Genomic DNA, 19,426 nt, shown 5'->3' on the forward strand with positions numbered 1-19,426 from the left:
CTTCCGTCACTACTTTGGAGCAGATACTCACTGGGAATTTTGACCTTATGCTGTGTTCTCAGTAAGGTCAGTGATGTGGAATTGGTCTAAAAATCAGGTTATTTTAGGATTTGCTTTCTGTTGGATATCGTTTTGTTATTGAAATTGTAAAAGAAGTCTTGCCCCATAGAAGTGTTGAAAACTCAAAGCTGTATTAATTTGTAGTTTTAAGAGAAAACAAAACAAAACCAAATGTCTTTGCAATGTTTTTGACGTAGCTTCATCCACTTGGAGTCATAAATGCCTTTTTAAATTCAGTGCAGCTATTCTCGCTCTTTAATGGGTTTAGCCAGCCAAAATCTTACGCAGACACACAGACACATGTGTCTTACATCTTTAGCAAAAGTAAGTCAGCGCAGAAGAGCTGATAGGGGAGCACCCAGCAAGGTTCTCGTATGTTAGACGTGTTCCTGACAGAAATCAGGATTGCTTGAAACCGGAATGATGTATTCTGAGAAACCAGTTTTTGTCGTTTTGTTTTCCTGCTTAACTTCATGACAAGAATCAGCTGTAATGCAAGTTTATGGCTTGAGCAGACTATTGTTTGTGCAGAAACCTCCCTGCTGGTGTATTTACTAAACATGTGTGATGTACAAATGCCTGTAGACTGCAGCTTGGAACATGTTCCCTAGTTGCTAGCAAAAACTGTCTTTAAAGTTTGTCCTGTTTAAATATAGGGAGACTGTGCTTCAAGTTTAACAGGAACAGGCCTGAATTTTTAATTACTCCTCCTCAAAACTATTTTGACATGAAATGTGGGCCTTATTGAAGTCAATAGCAAACCTTAAGCATCCTTTAATGAGTCTAGAATTTTGCTAATGAAAAGCAAGGTCTAAATATAAAAAAAACCCACATTGTCCCATTGACTGGGACCTTTCTTTTTTGCTGTTCCAGCATTGCAAACATACAGACTTATTTTGTTAGGGAATTCTCATGTCTCCTTCTCTTGGAGCACTTCCCACCTTCTAGAGAACAGCAGTTGCAGATTTAGCCTTCCCATTGACATGGACTAGTGGGAAGTGCATTCCTGCATCATGCATCTGCACTGCCGTCCTCTTTTCCCAGCGAAGTCATGGCTGCGTATGCCTCGAATATATACACCTCCGTTTGTCCCGGAAGAGAAAACATGAGTCATGTTTCCAAGAGGAGACAAGTAGCCTGCCGGAGAATGGATGATCTGTCTTCTCCAGCCCCTCCTGCAAGAATGATATGTGTTCAACCAGTGCAGAATGCATAACTAGTCTTTGTAGCAAGCACTAGGACCCAAGTTCCACTGCCCCATTCACCATCCTGTGCTGTACCTTGCTTGCTAGGCTGCGTAGTGTGCCTCCTTACGCTTTCTTTCTGGACCAGAAGGGAAGTCTGGGAAGTCTGTCTATATTGAAAATGGATCAGCTTTATAAGAGGAAGGAAGAGGAAGCTCTCCACCCTTAAAAACTGGTAATTTGCATCTTCTGAGGCAGAGAAAGGAAGTGAACCAGTGTCTCCCACATCCTGAGTGGTCTAACCACTGCGATACTGCACAGGAGTAGGATATCACTGTATATGTGGGTGTTATTTGCATGAAAGCGGTAGAATATAGTCCTGTTCAGTTTTTGGATGGTAGTGCTTAGATGTCTGCTTTGGCAAAAGGGTTCACAGTTGGTTTGTGTAGAGCTAAACCTCAGTAAGGGGCAGAATCTAATGTTTACCCAGACAAACGTTTCCTGTTGGCCAACACGAGCCCACGTTTGCAGCTTCCACCCAAGGCACCTGACTCTCCTGACAGTGCTGTGAGAGCTCTGGAGCTTGGAGTTCCACTCTCGGGAGCTGATGGCAGACCTGAGGGGACCTTGCTGTCCTCTGTCAGCAGGATTCTCCCTCGATTCATAACTCCGTAGACACACAGGATGAGTGCCCTGTAAACACCGGTTGCCAATTACATTGGCTGTATTTTCTGATGACAGTCAAGCAGAGTGCTGTATCCAACCGTTCATTCTAAGGTGTTTTTCTGCAGAAACAAGGCAGTTTCTCTCTCCCTGTAAAACACAGCTCCTGTTCCTGAAACTTCTTACTTTCTGCATGGCCAGGCCCAGCTGTTCTGTAAACGGGAGTGAGCAGGGGCAGTTGTGCAATGAGTAGCAGCTGTCACCAAGAAGTGGTGCAAATGGGGGACGTATTTCTCCACATTCTCCTTAGAGTAAATCTCTACCTCTGCATTTCCACTCGTGTTGGTAAATCCAGTGGAGGAGCAGGAATCATTTCAGTATTGGGCTCTGATAGCTGCCAAACATTGGTTGTGAAGTACCTACTTTGACAGGTAGTTTGGTTCACTAGAGGTTTCTCTTGCTTTTGCAGGTCAGTGAAACACCCATTTTTGTGCCTGGGGTTTGGGGACCTTATTTCTCTGCAATGGTACCTGGATTGTGGTTGAATGAAGGAGGTCAAAGTGCAACAGGAAAACTGGTAAGTGTTCGGAGATGCAAGCAGGCTCCAAGATGGGAGGTCTGCCATAAACTGCTGTCATTCGGGGTGGCTCCACTGTCAATTCAGCCAGACCTCTGCCTGAAACACCTTTGTAAGATCGTAGGAGAAACCGTGCTGCTGAAAGCAGTGAGCAATTAGTTGGTTGTTATGTCTCTTGCAAACTGTTCATTTGCATGCTGATAGGGGATTATGTATGGGGCAGAGCACGAAGGGCATGTCTTCCTTTTATGATGATGGTGATGATTATTGTTATTATTTTAGAGGCAAATAGGCATTCATTCTTTACTTTAGCAGGATGCTGAGATAGACTTTGAGATAAAGAAAATTACATATATTGTGTTATAGAGAACAGTTGTGCTCATTGATGGGCATAAATGAAAGATGTGTTGTATAGACAGAATAGTAACATATTAACGTGTTACCCTGTCTAGATAGATACTGCATATGTTGTCACCTCAGTTCTTTCTTTCAGTGCAAAGAGTCTGACTATATTGGGTTTATTTAGTTTATCAGTAAAAGTTAAAACCGGACGGATCCTGTAGAAAGGAATTTTCTTACTTACAGGGAGGCAGTCGGAACTAAAACATTGAAGTCAAATTTTAAGAAAGCCTAGATGTATAAAAGAGTATTTAGGCAGACTTTAGCTGCTCAAGTCCAAAAGTGTCAGCAAGACCTCCGTATCTGCTTAACCTTGGAAGCTTCTAAAGCTCCCTTCGTGTCTCCCTGCTTGGTCTGTAGAAATACGGACTGCCCTTAGGGGTGAGGTGCCAAGCTCCTCTTGAGGAACTGCAGGAGGCAGGCCCAGTCCTGTGGGTATGCTCTGTAAGCTCAGCAAACATACAGGTGGGTTTGGCCTTTCACAAATTGCAGGTGTAACTGCTGTCTTACTCAGACCCAGCACCACCGCCCACCGTTTTAAAAGCCTGGTGATCAGAGTACATGGCCAGGAAGATTGAGGCATCACTGCATTTATGCGTTCCATGTGAAAGAGTCATTGAACAAGAAACAGAAATAATCCTGGATCAGGAAGCCCAGACACACCCTCAGCATTGAGCTATGAATTGGTGTTGCCTCCTGGGCTCGCTCCTTGGCCACGTGAATCTGACATTCCTCTCTGCACAGTGTCACAGCTTCAGTGGGAGAGTCATCCTTCTTCCTCTCCTGCAGCCTCCTCTTCCCATTCCATCTCCAACCCATCCTTAGCCTCGAGGCTGAAGCACTCTTGTAGCAGGTGAGATGGGTGTACTTGAAATTTTTCAGCTCAAGAAGAGGCTGGAACCAAAGCATCCCATTTTTTAGGTAACTGCCACAACCGAAAGTTAAATTTAATTATTGCTCATGACAGCATCATCACTGTAAAAAGAAAGTGGCAAATCTTGTGCATTTCTTTGTAAGAACACTTTTGAGAGGAGAAGTCTCTATGCACTTAATCCAAAGCAGGGGAAGAAGCTAAGTTCTAGAGAGAACAGAGCAAGTCAGTGATTTCTGTTGGCTGACTCAAGGTAGTTACACACTTAAAATGTACCAGGAGAGTTAGGGTATTTCAGAAAGATGATTTTTCAAATCCTTTTCATTCTAGTACCAGAGAACAAGATGTTCCTGAGTCATTAAAGAAATTACTGGGAAAAATGTATGGTCTTGTTAGGACCCATAGCAAAAGTCCCCTCTAAGTACTGTTGGGTATATTAGGGAAGCTGTCTTATTAAAACATTCTTAGAATATCTCCTGTGGTTTTCTTGAGGTTGTATGTACAGAAAACACATAGGGGGCCATAGGAGGGAACTGTGTATTTGCACACTAGTGTGGAGGGTGGGTTGCATTCATTATCTTTGTAATTTTAAAGCCGTAGTCTGTTTAAGATCCTGCTTTCCCATACTTCAGGCTTTCTGAAAACAAAAAGAATGGGCATGTCTTGGGATTCTTTTCATTGCTTCATCTATGCCCAAAGGTAAATTCTTTTAATGAAATTTGAACAGTCTGTTGAACTTCTTAAAAGTAAAACTGATACATATCCCTTTAAAAATCTCTAATTAATTTTTTATTGATACAGCTGTGAAAAAGTCTGTTGGATTTTGAAAACTGGTTCAGAGTCTAAATGAAGAATTAAGAACTCAACTTGTTTTGAAAAAGCTTGTTTATCTGTTAGATGGGCTTTCACACTGGATTTTCAAACTTTATAGGAAGAAAGATATTGCACAACAGAGACAAAGGATGGCACGACATCATTGCAAACTGCAAAATAAAGAATACCAGAAAAGGGTTTCTAGATGCAACCCTCATGTGGCCGTGTCTTGAATTAAGTGCATTTAAATACCTAACTTCATAACTGAAAGAGGGCAGATTTCAATGAGATCTAAGGAAGAAATTTTTCACTCAGAGGGTGGTGAGGCAGTGGAACAAGTTTCCCAGAGAAGTTGTAGATGCCCCGTCCCTGGAAGTGTTCAAGGCCAGGTTGGATGAGGCTTTGAGCAACCTGGTGTAGTGGAAGGTGTCCCTGCCCATGGCAGGGGGGTTGGAACTAGATGATCTTTGAGGTCCCTTCCAACCCAAACCATTCTGTGATTCTATGGTTCTATAACTTCTGTAACATTTTTGTGTAAAGTGTTTTCATAGCACACACATATATGTGATATTTATTTATAGATTTATTTTTGAATTTATGAGCTGCTCCTATGTTCTAAAACAGATTAGGCAAGATTGCAAAATTCAGGCCTGAGGTTTGTTTCCAATGCATGCACGTTTGAGTTGTGTCTTTGATGCAAATCTCAGAAAGAACAGGCATGTGTTATTTTTATTGCTGTGTTCAGATGTATGTGCTTCATTGTATGTTTTGCTGCACTGGTTAAGGACTGGACTCGTGCTGTTAAAAATGACAAACCTCATGTAGTTTGCTGCCAATGATACTGCCAAATGTACTCGGTGCTCTGGAGTAGCTCTAGTTGTGCCTTCTTAGCTTTTACTGTCACCTCTGATGGGATGATATCGAGAGGCCACAAAACCTGCTGAATTATTGCCTTAAAAGCCCGTGTTATTCTGCCTGATACTTTGTTTTGTGAATAATGTGAAGGGAAAAGACCACATGATTTATAAATTTAGTATAGACAGAGCCAATATTCATCTTTTTTTATAGCAGTAATTGCTTGTCAAGGTATACAATTTGTTTCCTACAATGAACATATGGAGCATCTATCAGAATGACAACACTCCTTGTGTTTTATTGTAACGGTGTGATGTAGAAAGATGTAGGGATTTAGGCCAAGAAGATGCTCCTGGTAGAATTCCAAGGAGTGTATGCATGCAAGAGAATGGGAGAGGCTAGAGGACATCCTCTCAGATAGTGCTGAACCAGAAAAAAGTCATCCTTTCAGCTTGCGCTTCCGACTGAGGAGCTGTGTGCTTAGCATTTTGCCTGGGTTTGGTGAGGTGTTGGTTGGTTTTTCTTACTGTTTTTAAGCCAAATCCTGAATCCGGTAATGTCAGTGGGAGTTTTGCCATTGACTTCACTAGGACTAGGACTTCATGCCACATGAGTAATTTAGAAACACTCTTGTCTTTTTAAAGTTATGACACTGCATTACTCTTTTCTGGGACTGAATTTTTAAGATGTTATCACTCCAAAAATGTTCCTTTCCTCTTTTTCAGATAGATCACGTGGTCCGAGGCCATGTCGCCTTCCCAGAATTACAGTCAAAAGCTGCAGCCAGGTCACTGTTCTTATTCCTTTATCGCATACCTGCCTTACAAATGGATGATACACTGTATTCCCAGCAGTGCAGAATTGCTGAGAATCCTTATTCTGAAACAGGAGAATTAACAGTTTGATAGTGGGTTGGAGGTATTTACAAAGGCTTGCCAGGTGATTGCTCAAAGATGAAGGCTTTAAACTCCCCTTGGATACCTTTGGCATATCTAAGTGGAGATACTAACTCTGCTTTTCAACTTCTTTTGTATCCAGCTCAGGGGATTTCTCAGTACCATAGCATCCACCCTGTTCAGCAGACCTTTATGCCTTGGGCTTATGATGTGTCTTAATTTGTAGGTGACAACATTAAGCTCCAAGGATGAGATATAGCTTAATTAGGAATATATTATTCAATATTTTTGGAACAGTCATCTAAAGGAAGGTATAGCTACTATATTAAAAACTCCTGCATGGCAGCACGAATAGAACAGAGAAACACAGGATTAATTTTCAGACAAAACTTAAGATGTAGGAGTGAATTGGAGGTAACCCCAGGATTCCTTGAGCAGGAGGCTGTGTGCAATATGGAATTTTCATTTGGTCTGCTTTAGAAGTGGATGAAGACAGTCCAGACACTTCTGTCAGATCTGGACTTTCTCAAGCTGTTTTGGCTTGGATTCCTTTTAAAAAGGTTCACATTGCTCCCAGAGAGATCTTAGCTGAACAATTAGGCACCTTGGATGAAAATTTGATTCTCTTTTAATTTCTTTTTCCTCCTTGTATTAAAGAAAAAAACAGCAAACTTAGCATTTTATTTTCAGTTTATTGCCCTGGTGTAAAAGGCAAGGGTCAATCCTGATAGAAGTATTGAGTGCATGCAGTTTTACAGTTACTTTTCAGTCCTCTCTGGGGGGATAAAGCTACCTGGTTTCTCTAGATGACCTTTCTATACTTTGTAGTGCCCAGTGTCTTACTTGTCTGTTAAGACCTTGACCAGGATTCCCAGAAATGTATTGGACCTCATTCAGTATGAAATAGATTCATGCTTCCTAGAATTCTCTTTGTTCTTCTTTCAAAAAGGAAATCAGGAAATAAATGCATCTGTGTATGTTTGGAATAAGGATTGATCTGGGTTTTTTTCCAAAATCTTGGCTTCCAGGCCATTTTTCCGGTGCCCCCATATGAAGCACAAGCATAAGATAAACAGTTCGTTTAGTCTGTAATACCAGGATAAGCCATTTTATTTTGTGTTGGAAGACACTAAATACAGAATATCAGGAATAGAACTCCATGTTATATGAGTGTATGGCGTCATAACTTTGGATTTGAGTCTCCTGCAGTTAGTAAAACTAAGACGATGGCATTGATAAAAAGCGTTATAATATTTTACAATAAGGATGATAATATTTTATGAAATTAATTCACTCAATGGTATTTTTATAATGCTTTCCAGATATTACCTTCCTAATGAAATGTTTGGATAGCTATAAATTTAGAAAAAAAATCCTTTATTAATTCCCCCTATCCCCTTGCTCCCTGTCCTTCTCAAATGTTTGTTAAATTATGGAATTTAGTTTGAAGAAATGAAAATCAGGAACTTTGCAATTCGAACTTATTTTTTCATTTCTTTCTACACATGGAGCACAAGCTTCAGCCTTATCATAGGGCCTAGCAGCAGTAGCTATGCAAGTGCAGGGCATTTTTTTAGTGAACAGTGTTGGCTCAAACTTTATATTCTGTGTTTACTTACATTAAATCATACACTTAATAAGAACACAGTGTCTTATTTTGGGGGATTGGTGGTGGTGGTGGTGGTAAATTATTGGCCTGGAAATCTCAGCAGACTGTTTCAGAGAATCTGATTTATTGTGTTTAGTATATTCTATGTATGGATGTAAAAATTAATATCTGTTCAGCCATTGCAAAAGGTCATTGAAAGAAAACAAAACGAGAATTCCATACTTAGGTGTGCCATTGCATATTACCTTTACTTCCCATGCCAGGTGCAGCACTGTGAAGAGTTAGGCTGCTTTTGTAGTGACAAAAAGCACCTGCATGTCTGGATCATGAAAAAACACCTGAGGTCACAGATCTGCCTCCTACTGCTGCTGTCTGTCACCTACTTCTACCTTGCTAAGTTCGTCTGTCTTTTCTCCCAGGCTCCCAACATGCTAGTATGTAGGTTTGGCAATGGCAAACTGCCTGCTGGGCAGCTGAGCTGGGAAATTTGGCAGTGCAGAGTTCTGTCCCTTTGCCTATAGCAGGAGCAAGAGTTTGCAAGCGGCGTTTATCCCTGCTTCGGTAGTTTGTGGTGACTCGTTAGGGCTTGGACAGACTTGCCAGAAACCAGCTTCCACTGACCGCTTGTGCTGGAGACCAGTCTTGAGCAACTCTCCCAGTACTATTGCTATGTTCTCTTTTCCCTTCTTTTACTGGAAGTGGAGAGGGTTGAATTACATGAGGATTTTCTGGACGGCTGTAAATTTAGCATTTGGTCTAACTAATTGGCGTGCTCTGTGAGCGGCAAACTTGGGGTTTTTCATGGAGTTCGGTGAGTTGCAGAAATTGCTGTGTATATAGACTGGTTAGAGTAGGAAATAAAAAAAAATGAAATAATATGATCATTTATGCTTTAAATACTTCTGTTTCCTGGAATCACAGTTTCTAATGTTCTGGAGGAAAAAAATCATCTGTTTGACAGCAAAGATTGTGTGCCCTTTGGTGCTTTGTGAAGCGCTATGTTTTAGGGTCGAATTTCCTTTCCTACACGTCTCGATGCCATTTCCCCATCTAAAGAGATGTCTTTTGAAAAAAAGCATTGAAGTTACACGGTATCTGTCAGCAATTCTGGGATCTTTCAAGCAGAATAATCATATTTGGCATTTCTTTCTACCTCTAGATGATTGAGAGCCCTTTTTCTCAGATTTAGAAATCTAAAATTTTTAGATTTTTTTCCTGAATGGTACCTGGTGGCACCTTCAAGGATTTCTGAACGATCAAATACCCGCCTCTTGTTGCTTTCTGAAGTTATGTCCCAAATATGAGTGTAACCCTGAGCACGCTTGCATTGATTTCTTATTCTCCACTTTCAGCATAGCTCCTTTTTAGTAGCAATAGCTCGTGCTCAACTCTGCAAGTCAAACCCAGCTGCTACTGATACTTTATCACAGAACTGAATAGAAAAAGCTCCAGAGAGCTGATGGTGTAATACTATGTAAAGCACAAACCTGGTAGAAACTGGAACTGCCAAGTGTTTGAAGGATCTTGCCAGTCACTCAGTCCAAATGTAGTGCCTTTAACCCATAACTATATGTAAGGAAAAAAAAAAGGTGTGAAAAAAAGTGTAATTCCAAGGTTATGTGGGTCTTAACTTCTGAACTTCAGCCTCTTTTGTACAGTCCTTGTTTTCTGTCAGAGCTGCACAAGTGGCTAACCCTTGAGGGACTAATCAAGTGAGATGGAGATCAGATAGAAGCTGGGATGTCTGGTAGGTCTGTGGTTGAGTGAAGCTTTCCTTTCTTTTCCTTCCTAACAGTCAAGCAATGATTTAGACTGGAAATAAAATGACTTTGTCCTTAGCATGTACTACTTATAGTGCAGTCTTCAGGGATGTAGAAAACAGGGCCACTTTTACAACAAGACGGGAGGGAAATGATTGTGACCTCAAAATTATCATAATTCAGGTCCAGAAAGACACATAAAGTACATTTTAAAGTACGTGAATAATGATGTGAATTAGTTATTTTAATGTCTTCCAAGTGTACTTCATTTTGAATGATATCCTCTGATAGCATACACATGGTAAGGTATAATTGAAAAAACATGCAGCTGAATGGTTGAATGCAAAGTATAAATATACAGCTGCTAGCAGGTCAGAAGTCAAACTAGTAAAGCATATGCCAAATTCCCTTAGGGATCTCATTAGTGCATGATTGAATATACATGGGGAGGCTAAATGAATATCACTGTTTGGGTCTACAGTGGATGAGACAATGACTAATCAATTGTAATTAGGGTTAGATGCTATTATTGACCCACATGGCTAGAATTAAATTCCCCACTTGGAGATTTCGAAGGAGTTGAAGAATATATATGAATCTGTTTATGATAGTATGAGTGTTTGAAAAAATATTCTGAGCATAACTGCGACATTTTTTAGATGGAATGTCACTAGAGTCATTGCAAGCCAAAGCACTGAAGAATTCACCGTTAGTCCTAAGATTACTCTTGGTCCAGAAAAAAGTCTGTTGGATATTGTGGAGTTGGGTGTAGTATCTGAACTTAGATACAGTCATATTTCAGCCCCTGTTCAGCTCCTCCCTAAAATAGCAGCCACTTGCTTTCTCTCCTCCACCCTTAGTGCTGCATTTTAATCATAACACACACTGAAATAATTATGGTTAAAAAAGGAAAGCCGTAGGCCAGTGCTATTGATTAATCAGAGAAATTTTTAAACATTTGTAAAGGAATTTGATTTTCATTTCTGTCTGGAATCCTCCTCATTCCACTCTCTCAGCTTTCGCTTCTCTAGCTTTCCCTTTCACAGGGTCAGCACCTCCCAGTTAGACACAAGCATCATCAGCTCCCAAAATATCAACCAGCTCTGGCTTGGCCAGGGACCCGTAGGAGTCAGTGTACACACTCGAGATCACAAACTGCCTTTATCTCCCCTCGTCCTGTGAAACTGAGGAATTCGGATGGCTTCTGGCCCGGACGTGCAGATAGAGATGCCCACTGCCCACACCCTGCAATGCCACGGGCATGGCAAGCAGTCAGTTTTGCCTTTCTCTCCCTTTGTTTTAAATTTGGGATTTGCTGTTCTTTGATGGGTTTCCTGCGTTTGATGGCAGTACAAATGTTTTATGTTTGATGAATAACCTCCCCCACTCTTTTTCCAACTTGTTTTTCTTCTAGTGCTCACAGTATATATACGTACTTGAACAGTCACCTGGATCTGATTAAGAAATCTTTGCCTGTGGGTTTCCTCACTGTTGATTTGCATGTTTGGCCAGATTTCCATGGTAACAGATCTCCCTTAACAGATCTGACACTAAAGGGCATGGTAAGAAACAGCCTGTCTTTGCAAAAAGGTCAATACAGGGTGAAAAGAAAAAAAAAAAAAGCTTGGAAGGAGCTTTTTTCAATTTTGTGTGTACTCCTCCTTAGCTATTTAAACTATCCCATAGGATTTGGGTTTCTTGCTGTATTTCAAACTGTGCTAATGTTTCAGCAGAAAACCAGAGATCGTTGTAGTTGAAATATCACTACAGCCACATTTATTTTCTAAAAATAATGAGGACGGTTGTGTGTGTCCCAGTATCTTTCCTGGGAATCACATTTCAGAGCACTGATAGCAGCGCTCGCTGTTGTTAACTCACCTGTCTGCCGATTTTGCATATCTGCTGCACTGAATTTCAACACAAATTTGGGTGTGCTTATCTGGGAAAGGAATTAAATATTCTGAGGAGAGATTGCTTGATTTAAACAGATAATATGTTCAGTAAATGTGCTATGTTAGAGTTGTTGGGTAGTAAATTTCATCAGAAACTGAAAAGCTCCTCTGCTTAGTGTTAAAAATGGGCATAGATGCTCTCATGATGGGAAATATGCAACCATGGTGCTTCATAGATCTTTGTTCAAAGGTAAATCTGATCCGATTCTGGCTTCTGGTTTAAAAAATGCTACTTTTGGAACTCAAACTTTGTTCTGCACAAAGAAATTTTCAGAGCCTTGCAATCTGGAACCAGAAAGAGCAGCTTTTGGAAGCTCACCAGAGAAGCTCTGCTGGGGAGATTTTCAGCCCATCTTTTGATGTTTGGATGTTTCTCTTCACTGAACTTCATGGTGGTAGATCGGCTATGTCACAAGCCAGGATGTTACTGTGCAAAACTGTAACAGACGAATATCAGAAGGGTATAATTTGATTATATCAAAACACCTGGTGATTAATGTAAAAATGTACTTCAAAATGGCATATTGTCCTTGAAGTGAGCATCAAAAGCTACTCACCAGCACCAAAAACTGCTGTATTTGAGGTTGAGGTAGGAAAGGGTAGGCATAAGCACTGCAACATATTTTAAACCACAAACGAGGGAAACATTAAAAAAAAAAAGGCTTATATATTTTGGGGTCTTAATGATACCTGTATTATTTTATGAAAGAAGTATATGCTACAGCAGAATTGGAATTTCCTTGGTATGAGGGCTGTATGCAAATACTGGTAATAGAAACACATTTTTTCTGCCACAGTTATGGCTGCATTCAAGTCTTGCTTATGCTGATATTAATCCAGAGTAACTACAGGGCAGTATTGATTTATGTCAGAGGAAAGGAGGTTAAGATATAGTCTTTAATTATTAATTGTATTTTAGTCTTAGGGTGCTTGGAAGGGAGGGGGAGAAATGCTTTTAAAAAGTTATTTTTATGTAATAGCATTTTCATAATATTACATTAAATACATTCACGAGCAATATCTGAGTCATAACATAAAACTGTCAGAGTTAATCTATCTCTAATCCCATACAGTATTCTGTTTGTTCTTTATTTCTTTGCAAGGGCAAGAACAATTTTATGTGGTTCTTCCCCAGATCAGGAATAACACGTTTAACATAACATTATGTGTACAGCTCACAAAAGCAGGGCTTAGAATTAGCACTTAAAACTTGTTACAGCAAGAAACCATAGAAAATAATAAGAATTTTACTTTGGCTGGATTTCTATGTTTTCTTTTTGATCTTTGCACAGGTTGTTGGACTGACGTTGTCTCAAGGTCTGGATGAGCTCGCCCTTATCTACTTGGCCACGATTCAAGCCGTTGCTGTAAGCCATCTTAAGTGCATAAAAGAATAAATGAATTGTCTCATGTTCTGTGGCAGACTGCTCATTCCCTTCTGCTAAACAGATTTCTAATAATAGATGAATTTACTTAATGGACTTCTTAAAGAAGCAAGATACTGTTTACCTCCGTTGGTGACTGCTCCCTACTGTAGGATAATAAACAGCCAGTCTGGGGAGAAGATGTTCCCCTGAAAAGTTTTCTCCTTGTGGCAGTTCTGTAAATGGAGCCTGTGTCTCTAGTGCAGCTGTGAGAAAAGAGGCTGATGCTACGTGGGACAGCGTTAACAGTGTGGGCTGTCTAGAGGGAAGCCGAGAGAGTGCGGGAAAAAAGAAAAGATTTGGCAATTGTAGGAAGGAACTTGCACTCCCCTAAAATGCCTCAGCTTCAGATTGTTCCCAAATCCATGGATTTCCCCTGCTTGCCTGCTAGGTGAGTCAGAGCTCTGTACCCAGCGAGGCGGAGTGGGTCTGTGCTTCAGTTCCTAACGCTGCCGAGCAAACAGACCAGATCTCACCCCTCCCTGCTGCCAGGCAAGCAGTTCCCTCGTGCCTGGCGCTTCCAGCCCGAGGCTGTGCTCCTGCAAAAGCAGGGAGAGGGACCATCTTCATGGAAGTGTCCTCAATGTTTGGTAACATGCAGAGATGTGTAATTTTTTTGGAGTGCTTTTGTTTCTGCCCTGATTTTCTCTGGAACCCAGGATTTCCATTTCACAAGAAGTTCTATTTTGAACCTGGGTCAAAGAAGCTGATTTGAAACCCTGGAGCAGGGTATTTTCAATGGCGTGTGCTATTCCTGAGCATTTGGTGACTGAAATCAGCATTCCTTTGACATCCTTTTTGTGTTGTTTGTTTTTTTTTTTAAAGTTTGTTGAACTTGAGGTGTTTTTGCAAAACATTAACAGTTTGATGAATTGGGGAGTTTTCCTGACAAAACTCTGTTCAGTTGGAAAGCTTTCAAACTCCTCTACTGGTTAAACAACAACTTTGCTAGGCTGGGTCAGCCATCTGGGATGTAGAGGGTGGGCGTCTGCTGTAAATTTACTGTGAATTGTACATCTTATGTGTTAACTCTCCCTCTTCAGCAAATAAGGAGAACTTAACCCCAGCCTGGAATTCATCGTTGTGAGTTTTGGTCCTTTACAAGATGAATGTAGCTTGATTATACCTGGTGCTTCAGTATAATCCCACAATTTAAGTAAGAATGTTTAGGAGACTTTAAACAATGCCAGCGACTGATACTGCTCCCTGAAAGAAACTTTCCAGTATGGGACAGGTGCTCCGTTATTGTATCGTGCTAATGAAGTGGAAACGTTCTCTGCTGGAAATCCTGGGAAAGTCACTTATTATCTCATTATGTGATACAACTCAAATTTAATTGTAAACCACAAACACTGTGTTGAACACCAAATTTAGCATCTATATATCTTTTTCATACCTGATTGCGCTGATTGTGAGATTTAATATAAAAAGGCCATACCATAGTTTTCATTGTAAGTTAATGGAAATTCGTTTTTTGTAAAACACTCTTGAAACAGTACTTAAAAAGTAAATAGTGTAAACTTGATTTTGACTTCGTATATTTACTAACTGCTAATGCGATACCTAGGAAATTTAATTTTCTTCCCATACTTGTCACTCCCAATTTTAGCTTCACTTTTGATGAGGGAAACAGTTCTTGTTCAGGACAGCCCCAATCCTGTACCATTTGCTGTCTTCAATGGGTGCAAGATAGACTTTAAACCTAAGCAAAAATCTTGTAAAAAGTGTAGGCCTGCCCACAGAATGTTAATCTCTAGTTTTCTTTTCAGCAGGAGACGCTTTTTTCTTTCTATATAAAATTTGCATTTGAAGCCCCTCAATTTGCATTTTCTCCAATCCAGGATTAAATTAGTTCCCCCCCACCCACAGTGAAATAAGTCTGGTTTTAATTTAAATTGCTGTGTGAATGCAATTTTCCAGGCAGGTAAACACAAAATAATTTTCACAGCGTGTTCTTTCTCAGGGTCTTTGACGTGTGTACGTTGTGAGAGAAGTTGTTAATAAATGTGAATTTCAGAAGTAGTGAAAGAGAATATCCTTTTAACTATTCATTGCAAAATGCGATGCAACAGTTAGGCGGATGAGAACACGATCAGAGATATAATTGTGGCCGTCAAGCCCGTTCTGAGGAGACAGGCTCTTTTGAGAGCAGTTTATTTTTCCATAATTAAAATCGTGGCTGTGTGATTTGGAGATTAGCCCTCTGTGCCAATAGGGAAGCGATGGATTTAGTCAGCTGGTGGTGTGACTGCTGAAATTCCTCGTAACCGCTTGCCTGAAAAACCAAAATACGTTTGAAGGCGTATCAGAACGGTGCCAGTCGTTCATGGCAAACGCCTCCAGTCTGATGAAACTCTGCAAGCTTCAATTTTCAGTAGCTTTTATTTGAAGAGGGGTTTGTTGCAGGCTGCAGACTCTTAACGAGCTTGCAGCCCAGCATAAACAAAATTGAAACGACAGTTCGTGAAAACTTTGACCAGATTGTGTTTAGTGGGGAAAGGAGGCAGCTTGGGCAAAACTTTGGCTTGAATTTGGCATTTTGTCAAGTCTGAGCTTCAAAATTAACTTCCAAGGTATTATAAAGAGCGGGAAATTATTTTTGGACAAACAGTTGTTCAAAGAAATGGAAAGCGTTCTGGGAAGAGGGAGAAGGTTGACTTCAGCGAGTAGTTGGACGCAAGCAAGGCAAACAAAAAGAGAAAAGAATTTTTTTAAATGGCAAAGCTTTTGCTTTCAGCATTCGCGGAGCGGAGCACTGAGCAGTTCTAATGGGAGTTTCTCAGAATGGAGACTGTAAATGAAAAGTTTAAAAATATGCCTACGTTTTAGAGGTTTCGATTAATCCAGGCATGAAACGGAACATTTTATTTTGCATAGGGCAAAGGCCAAGAGAAATAGTTAAGCCAATGCAAAATTCTTCGGGTTTTCCTTTTTGCTGAAAAGACAGAAAACACAGGGTTTTATTTGCTCCTTTTTTTGTTCTGTTTTCCTATTTGGCTTCAGAATTGAAAACTCTTTACTGAGACTAATTTTCAGATGCTGTTATACAAAGTAAATAGAAATTTTTGGTGGGGATGACTTTGCCACGTAGGTTTTAGTTCTGGATCTGGAAATGTTTTCTGTATTCTGCTGCACTTGGTCACAAACACCTGCTTATCACTGCTGTCAGTTTTTCCTGGTGCTTATTCCTGTGTCTTATAATCCCTGTCTTCACCCTAGTCAGTACTTCCCTGTAAGCCCCATTTCCCTGTGTTATTGTGTACTGGTGCATCTCCACTTCTTCAGCCAGCCCCAGGATGTTTCCAGCAATACGCTGTGCCTGTGTACTTCCCAATTCTTTGTGCCATCTATTTGATAATCGATAATTTGATAATAAGATAAGAAGGACATGGGGATGTTGGAGTGGGTCCAGAGGAGGCCACGGAGATGATCTGAGGGCTGGAGCACCCCTGCTATGGAGACAGGCTGAGAGAGTTGGGGCTGTTCAGCCTGGAGAAGAGAAGGCTCCGGGGAGACCTTCCAGCACCTTCCTGTACCTAAAGGGGCTACAAGAGAGATGGAGAGGGCCTTTCTGCAAGGGTGTGTAGTGATAGGACAAGGGGTAATGGCTTTAAACTGAAAGAGGGGAGATTTAGATTAGTTATGAGGAAGAAATTTTTTACAATGAAGGCGGTGAGGCTCTGGAACAGGTTGCCCAGAGAAGTTGTAGATGCCCCATCCCTGGAAGTGTTCAAGGCCAGGTTGAATGAGGCTTTGGGCAACCTGATCTAGTGGAAGGTGTCCCTGCTCATAGCAGAGGGGTTGGAACTTTGAAGTTGATGGGATGATCTTTGAAGTCCCTTCCAACCCAAACCATTCTATGATTATAGTATTTTTCTGATTCTTAATGACAGTACTTGTCACTGACTGGAAGCTAAGCAGAGACCGTACCCCTGCAGGTCTGTTCCCAGCCCTCAGGTTACTGGTCGGGACAGTTAGTAGCATCATTATTTTTATCAAATTGTGCTTTAAGATCTGTTCCTGTGGCTGCTCTCCTGTGCTCATCTGATTGGTTTTGTTTGTTTGTTTTTTCCTCCTTTTTGAAGTTAGGAACAAGGCATATTTTGGAAACTATGCAGGCTGCAGGGCATCGTGTCAACACGCTGTTTCTGTGCGGTGGGCTAAGCAAGAACCCTCTCTTTGTGCAGATGCACGCTGACATTACTGGTAAGTTAGAGGAAGTGCAGGGAAATGAGTGTAAACTACTTTATTTTAGGTGGCTAAATACTTTGTCTTTGGAAAAATAAATACTTTCTTTATATAGAACTGTATTTTGCTGGTTGGCCAGAAAGTGTGTAATGAAATGTTACTTCCTGCAAGACTGGATTTCCTGAAATGTAAAGACATGTGAATAACACCGAGATGTGGTGCAGGCGAAGCTCCATATGTTGTATTGTTAGAAAACAGAATTCTGGTGAAACCTCCAGCATGGTTTCCAATCTGTGGATCTTAGATTTGCAGGTTTTTTAAGAAACTGCAATTGTATACATATAAATGCTTTGTATGAGATTTTTAAAAACAGTATGTATAAATTACATGTCAAAAATTATTCTCGCTATCAGATTTTTATTTTTAAAAATTATTTGAAACGTTCTATAGAAATTATTCCATTCAGTCAGATTACAAGTTAGTTAGACAAGGATCATGCCCAGTACATTTTGTGAGCATGGTTTGCATAAGATGTATTTTATTAAAATCTCTATCAGCTTCATCCTATTTGAATTCTTTTGGACTTCTCCTGACACTTCCTACTCATGCTGGACATTGTATCCATTATATAGAACAATTATTTTCTGAATTACTTCCCTGTCTGTGTCATTAATGTGGTTTAGGGGACAATTTCTGCATCCTTGCTCCTCCATGGTGTTGCATTTGTTTTGTAGAATTCCTGGTGGGTGGAAGGTTCTGGGTGTGTGGTTCATTACAAGAGGAGGAGGTCTCAGGCTTGCATGGTATTTTTGGTCTTCCTTAAGCCTGTGTGTGTTGAACATCTTAGCATACCTGTGAGTCAGTTGAATATGCTTTAAAAAATGTGGAAAAAATAACAAAATTTAGTGTAAGGGACTTTAGAGAAACTTTGAATGATGTATGTTTTGGGTATATTTCAAATTAAGACCAGTTGAGCTGTCATGAATAAAGTTTAAGGCTCAGATTTGGGGCGTTTGGTCTGGAGATTTGACTTATCCTGACATCAAACCACATTTTATAGCCTTGATGCAGGAGGGAAGACGAAAATATACTTTATGTACTTACTGAGATGAAAACAGAAATGGAGAAGCAAAAAGCATAATGCCTATTGACCTTAGAAATTCACTAAATACATTGTAGTCCAAGTGATGCTTTCTGTTTGTGGAAAAATGATATTGTCAAGTGATGCCTTTCCTTACATAACTCCAATGTTTTAGGGGAGTTTCAGCTACATGAAGAGTTGGAGTGCTGGTTTGTGATGTGTAAAATAAAAGATCTGTGAAAGGTATTCTGATTAAAATGTAATCAGAAGTTCTTTGACTGTAACTAATGGCCAAGTACAATCCAGTACAAAAAGGCCTTTTTGCAGCCCGGAGTTTTCTCCCCCGTTTGTAAAATCAGTGACTGACAAGGGATGTCAGAGTTCATCTGACTGAAATGCTCTTGGTTATGTCGAACTCATTAGAGTCTATCAGATAAAATAACTAACATTCCAGGATCAATCCCCCATTCTTTCCTGAAAAGAAAAAAATCTGAATATATTATTGTTAGCTGCAAATGCCCGTGACTCAGCCATGCAGACATCCAATAGATAACTTCTCAGGCCACTTAAAAAGCATCTTGATCTTTTTGTTTGCTGGTTAAAATTCTGTATTCATTCTGATGATGCGGGAAATGTGCAGTAAATTTTAGAGCCCGCTGAAAATTGCTCACTGCTTCAGCGCCTGGCACGCAGCCGTGTAGCTGTAAGCTTGAGGTTTAGATTTGCTGTTCCAAGTTGACCCAAGTCCTGAGCTGTGGTCCAGCTGACCTGGAGGAATGCTCAGGTGACTGATCCTACACTAATGGTTTGAAGGTGGATTTGTTTGGTCAGAGGGATTTAAGGGATGCTGTAGTTACAGGAGTTTGCTGTTAGTAGTCATTCCAGCAGTCAGACAAGGTCTTACTCTGTCCACTTCCCTGTCGCTCTGCCTCTAACGGGAGGAAGAAGTGGCACAAAGCCCACTGTGCCACCTCTGTGTCACTCACGGGAAGATGGCTGTAAGGAGCTTCACACTGACGGAACAGGGCACAGTTAGCACAATGTAGCTGGACACTTGGCGTGCAAGGTGAATTTGCTTTCTATTTCTTACATTT

General features: G+C 40.5%; 1 protein-coding gene across 1 annotated transcript in view; it reads left to right on the forward strand.

Annotated features, from left to right (window-relative positions):
- FGGY (FGGY carbohydrate kinase domain containing) overlaps window positions 1-19,426 on the forward strand; it is a 127,907-nt gene that overhangs the window by 79,166 nt on the left and 29,315 nt on the right. Inside the window, exons 8-12 of the mRNA XM_009982806.2 lie at window positions 2,377-2,484; window positions 6,148-6,209; window positions 11,102-11,249; window positions 12,932-13,006; window positions 17,149-17,269. Of these exons, the coding sequence (XP_009981108.1) occupies window positions 2,377-2,484; window positions 6,148-6,209; window positions 11,102-11,249; window positions 12,932-13,006; window positions 17,149-17,269 (514 nt within the window). The remainder of the gene's footprint in view (window positions 1-2,376; window positions 2,485-6,147; window positions 6,210-11,101; window positions 11,250-12,931; window positions 13,007-17,148; window positions 17,270-19,426) is intronic.

The sequence above is a fragment of the Tauraco erythrolophus genome, chromosome 10, assembly GCF_009769465.1.
Source record: "Tauraco erythrolophus isolate bTauEry1 chromosome 10, bTauEry1.pri, whole genome shotgun sequence".
Lineage (NCBI taxonomy): Eukaryota > Metazoa > Chordata > Aves > Musophagiformes > Musophagidae > Tauraco > Tauraco erythrolophus.